Genomic DNA, 21,025 nt, shown 5'->3' with positions numbered 1-21,025 from the left:
AGAAATCAAAGCTAAAAAGACTTGCATTTATATAGCGTTTTACAGCCAACGAAGTACTTTTGAAGTGTCGTCGCTGTTGTAATGTAGGAAGTGTGGCAGCCAATCTGCACACAGGAAGCTCTCACACAACAATGTGATAATGATCAGATAATCTGTTTTTTGTGATGTCGATTGAGGGATAAATATTGGCCAGGACACCGGGGATAACTTTCCTGCTCTTCTTTGAAATAGCGTCATGAGATCTTTTACATCCACCTGAGCAGACAGATGGGGCCTCGGTTTAACATCTCATCTGAAAGATGGCACCTCCAACAGTGCAGCACTCCTTCAGTACTGCACTGGAGTGCCAGCATAAATTTTTGTGCTCAAGCTCTGGAGTGGGACTGGAACCCACAACCTTCTGAGACGGGCAAGAGTGTTGTCAACTGAGCCACAGCTGACGCTATGGCCTTCAGTGTTCTTCCATCATCTGTCACTAGGAGGTGCACTCTCTGGGACTGCCACCAATGTTTCCCAATTCTCACATTAGGTGCAAATGAAGTTGTGTATAATATATCGAAGTGAAGGTGTGATGAGATTTTGCACTGTGTATGTAATGGGTTTAACACATTCTCTATTTTAGGATCAGATAGTACTTCGTCTTTTTAATGATTCAGAAGAGCCAAATGAAGTCGAGAAAGCAGAGACCACAAGCTTAAAGGAAGAATTAGAAAGATCAAAGTCCAAGCAGGGTCTGGGGCTAGTGACGCTAAAGCTGGAAAAGCTAAAGGTACAAGAACCAGTGTTTAATGGGTGTAATTTAAACACTAGTTAAAATACAGTGTCATTTGTTGACTTTGTATCACTTGGGTGTTTTAAAGCCTTGCTCCTTTCACAGCCTCGTTAACTTCCTTCCCTTTTCCCAACAATTTCATTTGGGGAAGGGGGGAGAAATGTGGAACTCTTTCTCCCCTCCAGCATCCTTTATTAAAGAGAAAGCTGTGTACTAATCAATACAGTTCATGTAATTAGCTTATGATTCTCTCAACCTAAGGTACTAAGAAGAATGGGAGTGTTTTCATATTTTTGGTTTAATGTTCTGTTGTTTTTAATTTCTTGTGCTAATTTTCCTTTCCTGTCTGCTTTTCCCTGGCTAAAAGAACAGGCAGAAAAGCAACTCAATTCTTTGCCAATACTTCTGTTCTCTACTGTTCACAATGGCATGGCTGAGCATTCACTGTATATGCATCTTTCGTTGTGATCCATGATTTAAGGTGAAGTGCTGCAACATTATGTTCCATTTCCTCCAGGTTCTTGAGCTGTTGTGATTTTTATTTTACAGAACATTGAACTTCTTTCACAACAACTTCAGAAAGAGATGCAAGAGGTGAAGGTGATTGAAGAGACACTCACAGAAAGCAGCTGTGATGCAAGTATACCTGTCTTCCCGGAGGAACATCCCAATTTGGCTGGTGCCATCTTGAGAAACAGACCAATTGCCACAGCCTTGAAGCAGCAAGAAGCTGAAGAACATGTTCTGCCTTCCCACTGTACAGCCCTGACTTCCAAACAAACACCTAAGCCTGTGGACTGTTCAATACAGACTAACAGCGTTTCTGAAGCTGCAAATAGTCTTAGTACCATCAACCGCCAGTCTGAGATGTTGCTTCCTTCTACTGAGCTGACTTTGAATGTAATGGACACATTGCCCACACCCATTTCCCATAGTTCTTCACGCTTGCACACAACTGTCCAAGGGTTGAAATTCCAGTCTCCTTTTTGCAGTGGAAACAGAGGTGAGCTGTTTAATCATAGAATCATTTATATATGTAGATTTGGGAAGTTAGATTGTGTTTATAATGAAAGGACTGTTGTACCAGATTATTACAGTAAATATTCTGTTAGTGTAGCTATTAACCTGGCCTGTCCCTTTAAGGCCACAAATTCCTAATTGTTGTAAATGGGGATAATTAGGTTAATTTCTGTTGGTGAGAGAAGTTTCCTGATCGGCAGTTGCTTGTAAAGCTCTGTCAATATAAAATAATTGCCTATTTCTGCTTGTTTATATTTTGACACTTGAAATGTGATTTTTCTTTTTGCTCGATCATGGGATTTGAGCATTGCTGGCAAGGTAATTAAGGTTGGTGAGCTGCAGACGCAGATAGCCACGTGGAAATATAATGACGTGGCAATAACTGAGACATGGCTCAATTAAAAGCAGGACTGGGTACTAAATATTCCTGGATTTAAGGTGTTCAGGACAGAAAGGAGGAGGGGTAGCCGTATTGATTAAAGAGAACATTACAGTGCTGGAGAGAGGGAGGATGTCCTAACAGGTCAAGGACAGAACCTGTTTGGTTAGAGCTAAGAAACAATAGCGGTACCATTACACTACTGGGTGTATTCTATAGTCCACCAACTAGTGAGTAAAAGAGGAACAAATGTGCAAGGAAATTACAGAGAGCTGCAAGAATTATAGAGTAGTTATATAATGGAGGACTTTTACTATCCCAGTCTACTAGGATAATTATAGAATAGAGAAGGGCAAGAGTTTCCAACATGTGTCAGGAGAATTTTCTTCATCACTATGTTTCCAGTCCAACAAGGAAGGAGGCATTGCATTGCTGGATCTGGTTCTGAGGAATGAGGTGGTTCAAGTGAATCAAGTGTCAGTAAGGGAACATTTTGGGGACAGTGACCACAGCATCATAAGGTTTAGGTTGGCTATGGAAAAGAGCAAGGAGTATTCCAGAGTAAAGATAATTAGGGGAGGGCCAACTTCAATGGAGTGAGAATGGATCTGGCTGAACTAAATTGTAATCACAGATTGACAGGCAAAACTGTAACTGAACAATTGGCTGCCTTTAAAGAGGAGATGGTTTCAGATACAGTCTAGGTGCCTTCCCACGAGAGGGAAAGAGAGGACAAACCGATCCAGAGCTCCCTGAATGATGAAAGAGATGAAGCAGAAAAAGGGTGCATATGACAGATGTCGGGTGGTTAATACAAGTGCAAACCAGGCTGAATATAGAAGGTTCAGCGGGGAAGTGAGAAACAAAAAAGAGAAGGTATGAGGAAAGACTGGCAGTTAACATAAAATAAAATACAAAAGTCTTCAATAGGCATATAAATAGCAAAGGGGTGGTAAAAGGAGGAGTGGGGCCGAATAGGGATCTAAAAGGGCATTTACTCATGGAGGTGGGGGCATGGCTGAGGTAGTAAATGAGTACTTTGCTGCTGTCTTTATCAAGGAAGAAGATGCTGCCTTTGTCATGGTGAAAGAGGAAGTAGTTGAGTCTTTCCAAGTGACTGGAATTATTAAAAAGGTTCCATTACACCTACAAAAGCAACTTTTTTTTAAAAAGGAAGATTATTTGCATTTGTGCAGCACTTGTATCTTTCACCAACATCTCAAAATGCTTCACATAAGAATTAATTTTGAACTGCGAACAATGTTGTTATTTAGGTAACCATAGCAGCCATTTGGCGCAAAGTAAGATTCCATACATAATAAGATGAATGACCAGCTGCACTGTTTTAGTGGAGCTGCTTGAGGGTGAAATTTTGGCTGGGCCATTTAATGGATCTTTAACCTCCACCCAAACAGGCAGATGGAGCCTTGGTTTAACATTTCATTTATCACAGTACCTCCCAGCTGTGTCAGTACAGCACTCGAGTATCAGCCTAGAATGAGTCCTGGACTGGCGCATGAACCCACAATTTTCCGACTTGGAGGTGAAAGTGTTATCAACTGAGCATTTATCAATGAATAACTATTGCAGTTTGATCCCACTCCTTTTATTCATGAATTGTAAAGACTGTTCACGGGTCCAATTTAGAAATTATTTTTTGCCCAGAGAAATATAAAAGGGCAAGTTGAGGATATTATTATTGAAAACAAAAATGTCCCACTTGGATTCATTCACCAATAAACAGTTGATCCTAGTTTTTTTTAAAAGTTACTTGAATAACAATAGAGTTGCACTGTGAACTTTCAAAACTGTCTGTTCTGACCACCAGACAGAGGTACCCTGCTCTGGACCAGCATGAAGCAGAGGTTTGGCGAGATTCTTCCTGGATGCCGAAAACGTTTCCAGGAGGCACTTTTGGATGAAGAGGTTTCCTGTTGCCTCGCTCATGCCATCCAGTCACCTGATGAGAGACGAATGAGTGCAAGAAACTGCACCAATCCAGTAGCCAAAATACTTGAGCAACAAGAAATTATGGTGAGTAATACCACTGCCAAAGAGGAATTTCCAGGATATCGTCCCTTGATCTCGTGTGAATTTTTTTCCTGGGAAGGGAAAGGAGAGAATGAAGTCAATCTTCCATACAGTAGCATTTTGGGATTACAACTGCCAATCTAGATTTGTAACTTGCACAAGTATACTTCAGCAACAGTTACAAGTTGACCTAAATATTTATAAAAAGCTAATCTGAATAAATAAATGGCTTTCAAAAGAATGAGATGAAAGTCCCCATAAGGAATGGAAGTACTTTCCAATCTCATTCCATTTTAATCTTTTTCAAATCGGCTGAGAGCAAAATGAGTGAAACGAAGATCACTGAATCGTTACAGCAAAGAAGGAGGCCATTCAGCCTGTTGTGTCTGCACTGGCTCTCTGAAGGAGCAATTTACCTAGTGCCACTCCTCTGCCTTCTCCTTGGACCTGCACATTCTCACTTTTTAGATAACAATCCAATTCCCTCTTGAATACCTTGATTGAACCTGTCTTCACTGCACTCTCAGGCAGGGCATTTGAGATACTAACCACTCACTGCGTGAAAATATTTATCCTCATGTCGTCATTGCTTTTTCCAATTATCTTAAATCTGTGCCCACTTGTTCCCATTGGTGGAAGGATTGAGAACAGTTTTTTCCTATCTACTCTGTCCAGGCCCCTCATGATTTTGAAATACCTAGATCAAATCTCCTCTCAACCTTCTCTTCTCTGAGGAAAACAGTCCCAACTTCTCCAATCTATCTACAAAAGTGAAGTTCCTCATCCCTGGAACTATTCTCGTGAATCTTTTCTGCACTCTCTCATGCATTCACATCTTTCCTTCAGTGTCGCCCAGAACCGGATGCAGTACTCCAGTTGAGGCTGAACCAGTGTTCTATACAAGTTCAACATAACTTCCTTGCTTTTGTACTCCATGCCCCTATTAATTAAGCCCAGGATACTGTATGCTTTATTAAACACACTCTCAACCTGTCCTGCAACCTTCAATGAGTTATGTACATAAACACATAGGTCTCTCTGTTCCTGCACCCCTTTTAGAATTGTACCCTTTATTTTATATTGTCTGTGTTCTTCCTACCAAAATGAATCACTTCACACTTCTCTGCATTAAATTTCATCTGCCCATTCCACCAACCTGTCATTTTTTGCAATAAAAACGAGAAATGCTCAGCAGGTCTGGCAGCGTAGCATCTGTGGAGAGAGAAGCAAAGTTAATGTTTCAGGTCAATGACCTTTCATCAGAACTGAAAGGTCACTGACCTGAAACGTTATCTCTGCTTCTCTCTCCACAGACGCTGCCAGACTTGCTGAGTATTTCCAGCATTTCTTGTTTTTATTTCAGATTTCTAGCATCTGCAGTATTTTGCTTTTATTTTAGTGTCCTTTTTTGAAGTTCTGCACTATCTTCCTCACAGTTCACAATGTTTCTAAGTTTCATATCATCTGCAAATTTTGAAATTGTGCCCTATACACCAAGGTCTAGGTCGTTAACATATATTATCAGGAAGAGCAAGGGTCCTAACAGCGAACCCTGGGGAACTCCACAAAAGCCATCCTCCAGTCCGAAAAACATCCATTAACCACTACTTTTTGTTTCCTGTCACTCAGCCAATTTTGTATCCATGTTGTCACTGTCCCTTTTATTCCATGAGCTATAACTTTGATCACAAGTCTGTTGTGCGGCACTTTATCAAATGCTTTTTGGAAGTCCATATACACCACATCAACAGCATTACCCTTTCTGTTACCTCATCAAAAAAACTCCAGCAAATTACTTAAACACGATTTTCACGTAACAAATCCATGCTGGCTTTCCTTAATTAACCTGCATTTGCCCAAGTGACTATTAATTTTGTCGCAAATTCTTTTCAAGAAGCTTCCCCACCACCGAGGTTAAACTGACTGGTCTATAGTTGTTGGGCTTATCTTTACACCCTTTTTTTTGAACATGGCTGTAGCATTTGCAATTTTCCAGTCCTCTAAGTCTAAAGAAGACTGGAAATTTATGGCCAGTGCCTTTGTAATTTCCACTCTCACTTCCCTCAGTATCCTTGCTTTTGTTCTGACTTTTTTATAACTGGTTTCCAGTTTTGGACTGTAAGCACAGTTAGTTGTGTTGTAACCATTTGACAACGATATGTACACATCCCTCCAAAATATTTTTGTACATTTTTTTTTCTCCGCGCGCCCCCCCTCCCCCATAGAGCCTGCATAACTCGCCCAAATTAACATCTGTTTCTGGTGCTAAAGGAACCACCCTGGATACAAACCTGTGTCAGCATTTTTTAAGAACAAGGTTGTCTTTCATTCTCCTTTTAAAATTTGGATAACTTTGCAAAACTTCCCAGCTATGTACATTATCACCCATTGATGGACTGCAGCTCACCACCACCTTCTCCAGGGCAGTTGGGGATGGGCAACAAATGTTGGCCTTGTCAGCAACACTCACATCCCATGAAATGAATATTTTTTTAAAAAGGTGTCGCAAGAATCTAGCTGGAGGGGGGCAGTTGATTTTCATTCTTTTATTCATGGCCTTTCAGATTTCTTTGCAGCCCTGAAACGGATTCCAGATGTTTTTAAATTGGTATTGTTTTGGATTCTAACTCTAATGTATTTCTGCTCCACAGCACTTTGTCCCAATCGAGCTGCCCCCTTGCATTACCAGCCAGATGTCTCTCCAACAGTTTCTGTTGTCTGTTCATGAGGAGCAAACAAGTCCTACCCTGTTGTTATGAAGTTTGGTATTTTCTCTTTTTTTTCATCATCTGTATCACTGCCTCTAATTCTGGTTAGGAGAGAGGTTTAGTTGTGGACACCTCAAGAGCTTGACTGACTATGCCTCTTGGGTATATTACCAGTAGGATAGCTGTTTTTCAATATCCATGGCAATTCCTGACTAAAACTGAAAAGCTGTGCTTTGTCAACATCATACTTAAGCTCTCTTGTAGGAGAGAATTTTGGGATCAATCAACTATATAAACTGCCTAATTAGCACAAGTATCCTAGTGGCATAGCTTGCTGTCTTATAAACCATCTGTTTCATCACTGTATAAATTGTCTAATTTCAAAATACATTCTCTCTTTCATCAGAAATGATGTGCTCTCTGTTATGAAGACTTTCTTTTTTTGATTGTATGTTCCTGCATCAATTTCTTTTGGTCCTGCTATCCTTTTAAAGGTCTCCAGCTAAAGACAACAGAATTGACTTTACTGTGCCTGAACACTCATATTTAACATGAACACTCTTTAACCAGTTGGTTCAAATTTTTTTGTGGGAGCTTTGTTTTCTTAAAATTTGTGATGTGAAAAAGACATGATTAGAAATGTTACTGCAATTTTGTTTGGAGGAGTTTGTTTGAACATCAGAGCTCCTGCAGTTTCACAGTCTTGAATTGCATCAGTTAACTGAAATGTTCCCTGTAAACAGAAGGCAGGGGTGGCAGGAACTTGATTACTGCCATATAATTAAGGGAAGGTATCAGCAGTTTTCCAGCTAAAGACCAGACGTGTATATTAGATCATGTGACTAGTCCTGCAAGCTTTTTACCGAACTGTCCCAAAGATGTAGGAATTTATCTGTTGTAAGCTGGATTGCTAGCCAAGTGTAAAATGACCTGTTTTAGTCCCCAAAATCATTTAAAGATTTGATTCAGATTTGAACAGAAGTCTTCAACTTTTAAGATCTAACCAGAGTTTACTTGCAATAATTTGTCTTTCATGCCACCAACAAACTCTTTTCAAATTTAAAAAAAGTACCTGTTCTACATCTCTCCATTGTTTGGTGTGGCTGCATCATATTTGCATCAGTGCTAAATCTCATTATGGAAATATAGCCTGACACAAATCTAGTGATGTCATCTTGGTTTCCTGTTCCCCATTGAAAGGAACATCAAAACACTTTCTTCTCTGCTAGGATTGAGTTTTAATACTTCTGACAATTTCGGTTAATGCTTCACCGAATAAGTGAGTGACCTGACAATTTGGATGTCAGTAAAACTGTTCTGCTACACCTTTTGAAACTGAAAATATTCATCCCTTGACGCTTGGTTAGGCACTTAAACTGTTTAGAGCCCTACAAGTTAAACAACTACTTGAAGCTCCACTTAACTATTTTGAACTTTAAATAATTTCTGTAAATGAACCATTTTAATCTTTGCCTTACAGGGGAAACTACACAGAAGCCTGACTCTATTGTCGGATAGTTTTATAATTTCTTAATCAAAATTCAAATTTTCCATTAAAATTATAATACTCAACTAAATCTGGTTTATCCTTTCATCTTTAAACATCTAATGACTGTCTTTGTAATCCATTATGGTTACACTGGTTCCCTTAAGTGTTTTTTGTGTGTCTTGTACATTTTTGTATATGTATCTACTATGCAAATAAAGTACAGTTGTGAATATCTTTGAGTGTTTGTTAAATGCCTCCTATTTCAAAATAAAGAACACAAAGTGAAACCTGGGTTACACTGTTGCACCTGTACCCATCAGCAGTCACTGAGAAGCTATCCAGCTTCTGGTATGTTGAGGAAAAACAAATGCTCAGAAATGCTAACTCTGTATCTGCCAAAGGACAAGATTTGATCCCTGCTTTGTCCTGACTGAATCGGCCTCGTCTACAGCATCAGCTGTAAGATTTGTCAGTGTGTGTTTTCTCTTCCATTCCCACTCTGCTGGATGGAGGGGTAATCCTGTTTGTCTGGGGAGGTTGCCCTTTACTCAAACAATGAGGAAGACTACATATGGTTAATGACTTGTAATGCATTATCAACGAGAGTTCTGGTCTTCTTTACTTTGGAAAGTGTTGATACAGTTAGGTGAGGTCAATCTTATAGGGAATGGGCTTCTTGGGCCATTGTTCCTAAAACTTTGTCGATTAAGTGGTGCCATGGACTTTTGTGCATCCACCTGCAAGGGCAGTCGGGGCTTCTTGTTTGATGTCCAGGGATCAGTACCTCCCTCTGTGCTGTGCTAGGAGTACCAGTCTGGATTTTTCCCTCCAGTCCCTGGACCTGAATTCATGGCCTTCTGTCTGAGATGAGAGTGTTACCTCACTCAGCAGCAAACAGAACCTAAGCAGGTCTCTAGAAAGCTGGGGTGGGAGTGAAAATACACAGGCAATTACTTTCTCACATCACATTAACCATTTATGCAAAAGCATTGAGAGGTGGTTAGTATCTGCTCCTCGCAGTGGGGAGGCCGAAAGAGAGTAATAGCTTTAATTATGGGTCAACAAAATAAAATAAAGGAACAGAACAGATCACAGTAAAAGCAGTCAATGGATGTAAGCTAACAGCAACTGAGCATCACTTAGTGGCATCTGTGGCTACCAAACGAATTAGCATAAACTTTACACATTTTCTGATTGATCTTCAGGAACAGAAATAAAATTCACTGAGTATAGATGTTGGACCAACTCAAATAAATAGAAAAATTATATAGTTTTTTTTTTCTAATAATCTCGCCAGAAGCCAAAATGATCAGAATGAATCTGACCAGTAAATGTTGGTGGGTTGCTTGGTTAAGGGAGGTGAATCCAGTTGCACTTGCCTCTGAACTCCCTGCCCCCCCCCCCCCTGAGAAAATGGTCCCACCACTATTCCAGCTGCAATTAATTCAGCACAAACTTCCATTCAAACTGGGCCATCAGGGAGGAGATGGTGGCAATGTCCTGGGGACATGGGTTTAAATCCCACCTCAGCTAGAATTGAAATTTAGTCTCTGTAATGGTGCCATGAAACCATCACCAATTGTTGTAAAAACCCCGTCTGGTTCACTAATGTCCTTTACGGAAGGAAATCTCCAGCCCCACAGCAATGTGGTTGCCCTCTGAAATGGCCTAGCAAGCCACTCAGTTATCAAGGGCAATTATGGATGGGCAACAAATGCTGGCCTTGCATCTCATGAAAAAATTTTTTTTAAAAAGGAGCTCTGATTTAACAGAACTCAACCTACATTCTGCAGAGTTTAACAGTAGGTCAGAAGATTGGACAGAATTTGAAAACCAGCAAAGAATGACAAAACATAATGAGGGAGAAATCAGGGTATGAGAGAAAACTAGCTAGAAATATAAAAACATAAGAGTTTCTACAAGTATTTTAAAAGTAACTAAAATGAGCGTGGGTCCTCTAGCGAGTGAGTCTGGGGAAATAACGAAATGACAAGCATTGAACAGATATTTTGTGTCTGTCTTCACTGTAGAAGACACAAATAACATCCCAGAAATACTTGTAAATCAAGAGGTGAAAGGGAGGGGGAACTTAAAACAATTACAATCACCAGGGAAAGGGTACTGAGACAACTATTAAAACTAAAGCTGACAACACCCCAGAACCTGATAGCTTGCATCCTAGGATCTTAAAAGAAGTGCCTGCTGAGATAGTAGATGTATTGGTTGTAATTTTCCACAGTTCCTTAGATTCTGGAAAGGTCCCAACAGATTGGAAAATAGTGAATATAACTCCTCTAATCAAGAAAAGCAGGAGACAGAAAGCAGGAAACTACAGGCCAGTTAACCTCACATCTGCCATAGGGAAAACGCTAGCATCTATTATTAAGGAAGTTGTAGCAGAGCACTTAGAAACTCTTCATGCGATCAGGCAGAGTCAACATAGTTTTGTGAAAGAAAAATCACGTTTGACTAATTTTTTTGAGAGTTCTTTGAGGAGGTAACAAGCAATGTGGATAATGGGGAACCTGTAGAGGTGGTATACTTGGATTTCTAAAAGGCATTTGATAAGGTGCCACATCAAAGGTTACTGCACAAAAGTTACAAGCTATAACTAGTGGAGTGCCGCAGGGATCAGTGCTGGGGCCTCAGCTAATTACAGTCTATATCAATAACTTGGATGAAGGGACCAAATGTACGGTTGCTAAATTTGCTGCTGACACAAAGATAGGTCAGAGAGTAAGTTGTGAAGAAGATATAAGGAATCTGCAAAGGGATACAGATAGGTTAAGTGAATGGACAAAAATATGACAGATGGAGTATAATGTGGGAAAATGTAAACTTGTCCACTTGGACAGGTAGAATAGAAAAGCAGTATGTTATTTAAATGGAGAGAGATGGCAGAACTCTGCAGTACAGAGGTATCTGGGTGTTCTGGTACATGAATCACAAAAAGTATGCAAGTACAGCAAGTGATTAGGAAAGCAAATGGAATGTTTTCATTTATTGCAAGGGGAATAGAATATAAAAATAGGCAAGTTCTGCTACAGTTGTACAGGGCATTGGTGTGACCACATCTGGAGTACTGCGTACAGTTTTGGTCTCCTTACTTAAGAAAGGATATAATTGCACTAGAAGCAGTTAAGAGAAGGTTCACTTGACTGATTCCTGGGATGAAGGGGTTATCTTATAAGGACAGGTTGGGCCTGTATCTGTTGGAGTTCAGAAGAATGAGAGGTGATCTTATTGAAACATATAAGATCCTGAAGGGACTTGACAAGGTGAATGCTGAGAGGATGTTTCCCCTTATGACAGAGACTAGAACTGGGGGACACAGTTTAAAAATAAGGGATCTCCCATTTAAGACAGAGATGAGGAGAAATTTTTTCTCTCAAGAGTCTGTGGAATTCTTTTCCCCAGAGAGCAGTGGAGGCAGGGTCATTGAATATTTTTAAGGCTGAGCTAGATAAATTCTTGATTGACAAGGGAGTCAAAGGTTATAGTGGGTGGACAGGAAAGTAGAGTTGAGGCCACAATCTTATTGAGGTCATGATCTTATCAAATAGTGGAGCAGGCTCGAGGGGTCGAATGGCTTCCTCTTGCTGCTAATTCATATGTTCATATGTACATCAGTACAATCAAAACCTCTCATTACTGCACTGGCAGGACAGAGTTCCATTGTACAACATGATATATGGCTCATGGAGTATAAACACAGAATGGACCTTTTGAGCCGAACAGCCTGCTTTTGTACTGTAAGTACTATGTAGTCCTATCTCCTGACTCTGACCTGCTGCATCTCAAGGCAAATTCTTACATGCATTACTTGTGCTGTAACTTCAAGTCCCTCTGATAAAAGCAGCAAGATTAGTTTGGAGTAGAGGAAGTTACCTGACCAAAGTGGTAGCACAATGATATGAATTTCAAACAGCTGGTATGCTTGGCTGCTTCCAAGGATCATGAATGAGTGAGAAAGACCAACTATCAGGAGCTAGCTAACGTTCCCTCTCTTGCCTGTGCAATATGCATTAGGGTTTCATTTAAACTCCAACCAATTTATTTTCCCCTCAGATACAAATTTTATCATAGTCCTAGACATTGGATTTGCAAAAGGCATTCGATAAGGTTCTACATAAAAGGTTACTGCACAAGCTCATGCATTGTGGGTAATATATTAGCATGGATAGAGGATTGGCTAACGAACAGGAAACAGAGTCGGGATAAATGGGTCATTTTCAGGATGGCAAACTAACTAGTGGAGTGCCACAGGGATCATTGCTAGGGCCTCAACTATTTACAATCTATATTCATGACTTGGATGAAGGGATAGCGTGTATTGTAGCCAAATTTGCTGATGAAACAAACATAGGTAGGAAAGCAAGTTGTTAGGAGGGCACAAAGAGAATGCAAAGGGAAAAAGATAGGTTAAGTGAGTGGGCAAAAATTTGGCAGATGGAGTATAATGTGGGAAAATGTGAGGTTGTCCACTTTGGTGGGAAGAATAGAAAAGCAGACTATTATTTAAATGGAGAGAGACTGCAGCTGCAGAATGCTGCGGGACAGAGTGATCTGGGTGTCCTTGTACATGAATCACAAAAAGTTAGCATGCATATACAGCAAGTAATTAGAAAGACAAATGGAATGTTGGCCTTTATTGCAAGGGGGGTGGAGTATAAAAGTAGAGAAGTCTTGCTACAACTGTGCAAGGCAGTGATGAGACTGCACTTAGGGTACTGCATACAGTTTGGTCTCCTTATTTAAGGAGGGATATACTTGCATTGGAGGCAGTTCAGAGAAAGCTCACTAGGTTGATTCCTGGGATGAAGGGGTTGTCTTATGAGGAAAGTTTGAGCAGGTTGGGCCTAAACTCTGGAGTTTAGAAGAATGAGGGGTGAAATTATTGAAACGTATAAGATTCTGAGGGGGCTTGACAGGGTAGTTGCTGAGAAGATACGAACATACGAATTAGGAGCAGGAGTAGGCCACTCAGCCCCTCGAGCCTGCTCCGCCATTCAATAAGATCATGGCTGATCTGATTGTAACCTCGACTCCACATTCCCATCTACCCCCAGTAACCTTTCACCCCCTTGCTTATCAAGAATCTATCTACCTCTGCCTTAAAAATATTTAAAGACTCTGCTTCCACTGCCTTTTAAGGGAGAGAGTTCCAAAGACTTAGGACCCTCCTCATCTGTCTTAAATGGGTAATCCCTTATTTTTAAATTGTGACCCCTAGTTTTAGATTCTTCCATAAGGGGAAACATCCTTTCCACATCCACCCTGTCAAGACCCCTCAGGCTCTTATATGTGTCACGGAATTGTATTTTTTTTCTCCTCTGTTTGAAACAGTGTGCCTTTAAGACTGTGTTAAAAACAGTGTACCTTTAAGACAGAGAGAGAAGTTTTAGATTGCTGAGAACAGTGTGCCACAGCTGCACAGGTTACCTTGGCGATAGCAGGAGAGTGATGAGGTCACACGGAATAATATTTCAATTTGACTGTAAAAAACAGCTAAAACCAGTTTTGAGAGACACCAGCGAAGCGTGCTTACTGAAGGAAAGGAGCTGTCTATTTCTCTTAGCAAAAATTTTATAATGAGCTACAGGCCCTGTTAATTGCCTAAGGAGGAAAAAACCCTTTAAAGAGACCATTTGTATTGCTGGAGGTAGCAAAATTCCTTTTCTTTACTTCCAATCCAAGAAGCCTTTGCTTCAAGATTGAATCTCTCTTGACTGATGGTGTTTTCTGGAATTTGTGGTAAAGTTTCGACTAAGAGACTGTCGGTTTTAAAATCCGAGTGGACCCACTGCTCTACTCCTTGTTTAAAGAACTGTTTGATGCCTGCTGCAGCCGAAGTGCTTTGAATGCTGATTTACTGAAGGACTGTTTCATCAAATCTGCGTGGAAACTTCAAGTGGCATCTAATTATTTTTACACTAGGATACCTCACCCATCAGGAACGTAATCCAAAAAGACTAACAACCCAGTTATGTATTCATTCTTAAGAAACAACTAATTTTTTAAAACATCATTCTTTTTAAAAACTGGTTAACCACTGATTTTTCAGTGTATGTGTGTGAATGGGGGAGTTAGGTTTAAATAAGAAGTTATAAGGTCTTTAGGCATAGATTTATCTTAATAGTGTTTAAGATTTAGTTTTTAATAAATAGTTAATTTGTTTTTGTCAAAAGATACCTGGTTTGGTCTGTTTTATTCTGGGGGTTTCTAGAGTGTTTAATTTGGCTGTTTTCTGGTTGGGTGGAAAACTTTAATAATATGCTGCAACCTGTGGAGTGATGGGGCTGAATTGACAGTGCATTGCTCCCGTCTCAGTCATAACGTATGTTTCAATCAAGTCGCCTCTCACTCTTCTAAACGCCAGTGGCTACAAGCCAAGCCTGTCCAACCTTTCCTCATAAGACAAACCACCTATTCCAGGTATTAGTCCAGCAAACCTGCTCTGATCTGCTTCCAATGCATTTACATCTTTCCTTAAATAAGGAGAGTAATACTGTACACAGTACTCCAGATGTGGTCTCACCAATGCCCTGTATAACTGAAGCATAACCTCCCTACTTTGGTATTCAATTCCCCTCACAATAAATGATAACATTCTATTAGCTTTCCTAATTACTTGCTAAACCTGCATACTAACCTTTTGTGATTCATGCACTAGGACACCCAGATCCCTCTGCATCTCAGAGCTCTGCAATCTCTCACCATTTAGATAATATGCTTCTTTTTTATTCTTCCTGTCAAAACGAACAATTTCACATTTTCCCACATTATACTCCATTTGCCAGATCTTTGGATGGATACTACTATTATTACTATTATTATTGCCATAGAGGGAGTGCAACGAAGGTTCATCAAACTTGTTCCCGGGATGGCGGGACTCTCCTATGAAGACAGATTGGGGAAACTGGGCCTATATTCTCTAGAGTTTCGAAGAATGAGAGGTGATCTCATCGAAACCTACAAAACACTTAAAGGGATAGACAGGGTAGATGCAGGTAAGATGTTTCCCCTGGTTGGGGAGTCTAGAACCAGGGGACACAATTTAAAAATAAGGGGGAAGCCACTTCGGACAGAGATGAGGAGCAATTTCTTTACTCAGAGGGTTGTGAATCTTTGGAATTCTCTACCCCAGAGGGCTGTGGAAGTTCAGTCATTGAGTATGTTTAAAGTAGAGATTGACAGATTTCTAAATACCAATGACATAAAGGGATATGAGGATAGTGTGGGAAAAGGCACTGAAATGGATGATAAGCCATGATCGTATTGAATGGCGGAGCAGGCTCGATGAGCTGAATGGCCCACTCCTGCTCCTATGTTCACGTAACCTATCTTATATCCCTTTGTAGCCTCCTTATGCCCTCTTCACAACTTACTTTCCTACCTATCTTTGTGTCATCAGCAAATTTAGCAACAATACCTTCAGTCCCTTCATCCAAGTCATTTAGATAAATTGTAAAAGTTGAGGCCCCAGCACTGATCGTTGGACACACCACTCGTCATATCTTGCCAACCAGAAAATGACCCATTTATGCCTACTCTCTGTTCCTGTTAGCTAGCCAATCTTCTATCCATGCCAATATGCTACCCCCTACACCATGAGCTTTTATTTTCCACAATAACCTTTGATGTGGCACCTTATCAAATGCCTTCTGGAAATCTAAGTACAGTACATCCACCGGTTCCCCTTTATCCACAGCATATGTTACTTCTTCTAAGAACTCCAATAAATTGGTTAAACATGATTTTCCTTTCACAAAACCATGTTGACTCTGCCTGATTACCTTGAATTTTTCTAAGTGCCCTGCTATAACGTCTTTAATAATAGCTTCTAACATTTTCCCTAAGATAGATGTTAAGCTAACTGGCCTGTAGTTTCCTGCTTTCTGTCTCCCTCCCTTTTTGAATAAAGGAGTTACATTCGCTATTTTCCAATCTAATGGAACCTTCCCCGAATCTAGGGAATTTTGGAAAATTAAAACCAATGCATCAACTATCTCACTAGCCACTTCTTTTAAAACCCTAGGATAAAGTCCATCAGGACCTAGGGACTTGTTCGCCCTCAGCTCCAACAATTTGCTTAGTACCACTTATAATTTTCTTGAGTTCCTCCCTCCCTTCCATTTCCTGATTTACAGCTATTTTTGGGATGTTACTTGTATCCTCTATAGTGAAGACCAATGCAAAATACCTGTTCAATTCATCTGCCATCTCCTTATTTTCCCTTATTAATTCCCCAGACTCACTTTCTATAGGACCAATGCTCACTTTGTTAACTCTTTTCTTTTTAAAATATCAATAGAAACTTTTACCATCTGTTTTTATATTTCTAGATAGCTTTCTCTCGTACTCTAATGTTTCCCTCTTTATCAATCTTATGGTCATTCTTTACTGTTCTTTATATTCTGTCCAATCGTCTGACCTGCCACCCATCTTTGTGCGATTATAACTTTTTTAGTTAACCACGGATAATGGGTCCTCCCCTTGAAATTTTTCTTTCTCGTTGGAATATATCTATTCTGTGTATTCTGAAATATCCCTTTAAATGTCTGCCACTGCATCTATATTGACCTATCCCTTAACCTAATTTGCCAGTTCACTTTAGCTAGCTCTGCTTTCATGTCCTCATAATTGCCCTTATTTAAGTTTAAAATACTAGTCTTGGACCCATTCTTCTCTCCCTCAAACTGAATGTAAAAATTACATTATGATCGCTGCTACTTTGGGGCGCCTTCACTATGAGGTCATCAATTAATCCTATCTCATTGCACAATACCAGATCTAGTAGAGCCTGCTCTCTGGTTGGCTCCAGAACATGCTGTTCTAAGAAACTATCCCAAAAACATTCTATGAACTCCTCATTTAGGCTACCTTTGCCCATCTGATTTTTCCAGTCTATATGTAGATTAAAATCCCCCATGAATATTGCTGTACCTTTCTGACAAGCTCCCGTTATTTCTTCCTTTCTACTCTGTCCTACCCTGTGGTTACTGTTAGGGGGCCTGTACACCACTTCCACGAGTAACTTCTTGCCTTTATCATTTCTCATCTCTACCCAAACCGCTTCTACATCCTGGTTTCCTGAACTTACGTCATCCCTCTCTAATGTGCTAATACCATCATTAATTAACACCCCTCCACCTTTTCCTAGCTTCCTGTCCTTCCGATATGTCATGTAACCTTCAATATTCAGGTCCCAATCTATGTCATCCTGCAGCCATGTCTCTGTAATGGCTATCAGATCGTACTTATTTATTTCTATTTGCGCTGTAAACTCATCTGTTTTGTTTCGAATGCCACGTGCATTCAGATACAGAGCCTTTAGTTTTGTCCTTTTATTATTTTTGTTTCCCCTCATGGAGGAATCTAGAACTACAGGACACAGTTTCAAAATAAGGGGGCTCCTTTTTAAGATGGAGATGAGGAAGAATTTCTTCTCTGAAGGTCGTTAATCTTTGGAATTCTCTTTCCCATGGAGCAGTGGAGGCTGGGTGACTGAATATATTCAAGGCTGAGTTAGATAGATTTTTGATCTACAAGGGAATAAAGGGTTAAGGCCACAATCAGATTGAATGGTGGAGCAGGCACGAGGAGCCAAATGGCTTACTCCTGCTCCTATTTATGTTCTTATAATTAATTGTAATTATAAATCATATGCTATCGGGACTTGTCTCTTCATCCTGCTCAGGTCTGTTGATGCTTTGTCTCTAGTAACCACATGAATCATTTTACATAGTAATCGTCCACACACTAATTACAATCTCTACACGTTTTGAAATTAAACAGGAAGCTGGGTTGGCAGAAGATGGTGCTGTTCACAATCATTTTTTTAAGCGCTCTGTTCTCTGCCCTGCTTTTTTTTTTACACACTGGATGTTGCCAACACTCAAAGTACTAACTTATATTTTTCAATATGCAGTAATTGGTATAAGTGGTATATATATATATAATCCAAGTAACTGACTCTAACAAAAATTTGCTTTCATAATTTAGATGAGAATATAGTGATTGCAAAGAGTGGCTAATATTTTAATGATTGACTGTTAAATAAGACATAAAAAAAGGTGTATCTGTATCTATCTTAACACTATCTCTCATGACTGTGCTCCTGTGAAGAGGATTAGACATCTACCACAGAATAACTTCTGCTTTGTGTTGTAGATTAGAGGTTTATAATCCCATAGGTCCATCGTATGGATTTGTGCAGACGTACTTCTACAGTCCAGAGATCTGATGCTAGAAATACACTGGTAACTCATGGCCATTTGTTGCACCTTTGGCGCAGTGGTTAGCACCGCAGCCTCACAGCTCCAGTGACCCGGGTTCAATTCTGGGTACTGCCTGTGTGGAGTTTGCAAGTTCTCCCTGTGTTTGCGTGGGTTTCCTCTGGGAGCTCCGGTTCCCTCCCACATGCCAAAGACTTGCAGGTTGATAGGTAAATTGGCCATTAGCAATTGCCCCTAGTATAGGTACGTGGTAGGGAAATATAGGGACAGGTGGGGATGTGGTAGGAATATGGAATTAGTGTAGGATTAGTATAAATGGGTGGTTGATGGTCAGCACAGACTCGGTGGGCCGAAGGGCCTGTTTCAGTGCTGTATCTCTAAACTAAACTAAACTTATCATCAGTCAACTGTCTGCGTTGAAATTACACTGTGAGGTCATGGGTGTGAAGGCATTAACCTATTGGTTTTAGCAGAGGCACTTACCAACTCGAGAGAGATTTCACAGTAACACGTTAGCCCAGTGTAATTTCAACTACCATGGTGTATTAATTACATGGTGTATTAAATAAACTTCGTACCCAAAAATAAGGTTGTAAACGTAACTATGCCTGTATTAAGCTGCAACATCTTCACTGAATTTTATGATTAAGATATTTAATAAGTAGAATGTTAGCCCATTAACTTCTCTAAAAAGACTTCCACATTTGTGAAAACTTCCTTCTATTTGTTATGACACTAATGATGGTGCTTAATACTGTACTTTAGTGTCTATCTTACTTTACCAGCAAAGCAACAATAGAACTACAATTGTGAGGTGAGTGTGACCAGGACTACACTTCTATCTGCATCACAAATATTCTGGAGAGGTTGGATCACCTACATTGTCTCATAAATGCCCTGGAACCCCATCACAGCTACATTGTGGATCCATGTCATTGGTAAGAAAATATTGGTAGTCATTCAGTGAGAAATGAGTGGTTGTGTTGCAATGCTGGGTTCTTCCTCCTCTGCTTGTGGCCTATGGAGTATTATTTATAGCTAGCCCGTCCAATGGAACACCTGTAATACAACAGGTGTCCTGTGTTGCTGGGGCAACCAGAGACCTTTATAAATTTAAGATGTAACCCTGACAGGGTGATTAATTTGCATTTACCTTCTGACACCTTGTGCCAGACATGGCAGGCGCCCGTTTTTTTTTTTGCTGCCTTAGAGGAGGATGGTCCCTTTACACAATTTTACATAACAGAGTCCGACAGAAGCAGAGATTTTCCATCACCCAGCACAGACAGAAACCTTCCAAAAAATATTTATATTAAGATTGTTGAGGTTAGCAGTGCAACTATGGATTTTTCCATTTCTTGTTTGGCAATGGGGTTTACCTAAAGTTTCAGTGGGAGGTAACTGCTTAGACTGGAAAATTGGTTTTGTTGATGTAGAAAGTAGCATCTATGCAGGGGAAGCATGCTTGAGTACATTTTTTTTTTACTTTAACAGCTAGTGGGTGTCATCAAGAGTTTTCTTCTCCTTGGTGATAAAACCACCTTCTACAGTGCAGTTAGAATCATCAAATAGTACAGCACAGGAGGCCATTCGGCCCATCAAGTCTGCACTGGCTCTTTCAAAGAGCAATCCAGTTAGTCCCACTCCCCCACTATTTCCCCATACCCCTACAATTTTTTCTCCTTCAAGTATTTATTTAATTCTCTTTTGAAAATTGAATCTGCATCCACCACACTATCAGGAAGTGTATTCCAAATCCTAACCACTTGTTTCGTAAAAAATGTTTTTCCTCATGTCGCCTCTGGTTCTTTTGCCAGTCACCTTAAATCTGTGCCCTCTGGTTAATGACCGTTCAGCCATTGGAAACAATTTCTCGTTATTTACTCTATCTAAACCTTTCATGATTTTAAACACTTAACTCTTTTTTGAGTGTAGACCCTTCATCAGAAACCAGTCATGACCATAGTTGGACTCAAAATACTGGCAGAAAACTAGGAAACCTGAAGCAAGGTTGGCCCTACTAGTCACTGTTGGTAACTTAAGTGTTTTACAAAATTCTCCCACAGCTCAAAAGCACCACTTCCAGATTTTCCCGTCTTCCCCTCAGAACATTGCTCCCAGTTTCTGTTCCCTTCTCCATTGCCATCCATATCCACTCAGCACACTTTTACCTTAGTCCTCCTGTGACATGATTCCAGCTGCTGCATACTGTAAGCAAGAACTCCTGTTCTCATGAGAACTCTAGCCCACTGTGTACAACAGCCGGAACCACTTCCATATGAATGGCACTGAGGGGCAAGGGGCCCGTTACACACTGATTCTTGTCGGTAAATTCTGAAACACCAACGGTTGGCATGTAGGTAAAACGCAATGGAACACAGTACAGTT

General features: G+C 40.2%; 3 protein-coding genes across 7 annotated transcripts in view; 2 read left to right on the top strand and 1 right to left on the bottom strand.

Moving 5' to 3' along the window:
- LOC137358623 (uncharacterized) overlaps positions 1-8,616 on the top strand; it is an 86,288-nt gene extending 77,672 nt beyond the window's left edge. For 3 of the 5 annotated variants that reach the window (XM_068024710.1, XM_068024707.1, XM_068024708.1), the window contains exons 12-15: positions 623-769; positions 1,322-1,775; positions 4,000-4,205; positions 6,854-8,616. In XM_068024710.1, coding sequence (XP_067880811.1) covers positions 623-769; positions 1,322-1,775; positions 4,000-4,205; positions 6,854-6,961 — 915 coding nt within the window. In that variant the 3' untranslated portion in view covers positions 6,962-8,616. The remainder of the gene's footprint in view (positions 1-622; positions 770-1,321; positions 1,776-3,999; positions 4,206-6,853) is intronic. The other 2 variants (XM_068024712.1, XM_068024711.1) reach the window with 1 other exon arrangement.
- The window catches only part of LOC137358625 (zinc finger CCCH domain-containing protein 10-like), a 105,839-nt gene continuing 88,431 nt past the window's right edge, over positions 3,618-21,025 (bottom strand). The window contains exon 3 of the transcript XR_010971253.1: positions 3,618-4,273. The gene's annotated coding sequence lies outside the window, so the exon portion shown is untranslated. The remainder of the gene's footprint in view (positions 4,274-21,025) is intronic.
- The window catches only part of LOC137358628 (aquaporin-4), a 28,314-nt gene continuing 26,676 nt past the window's right edge, over positions 19,388-21,025 (top strand). The window contains exon 1 of the mRNA XM_068024748.1: positions 19,388-19,575. Within this exon, the coding sequence (XP_067880849.1) occupies positions 19,567-19,575 (9 nt within the window). The 5' untranslated portion in view covers positions 19,388-19,566. The remainder of the gene's footprint in view (positions 19,576-21,025) is intronic.

The sequence above is a fragment of the Heterodontus francisci genome, chromosome X (genome assembly GCF_036365525.1).
Source record: "Heterodontus francisci isolate sHetFra1 chromosome X, sHetFra1.hap1, whole genome shotgun sequence".
In the NCBI taxonomy this organism is placed as follows: Eukaryota; Metazoa; Chordata; class Chondrichthyes; order Heterodontiformes; family Heterodontidae; genus Heterodontus; species Heterodontus francisci.
This window is presented reverse-complemented; position numbering and strand designations above follow the sequence as displayed.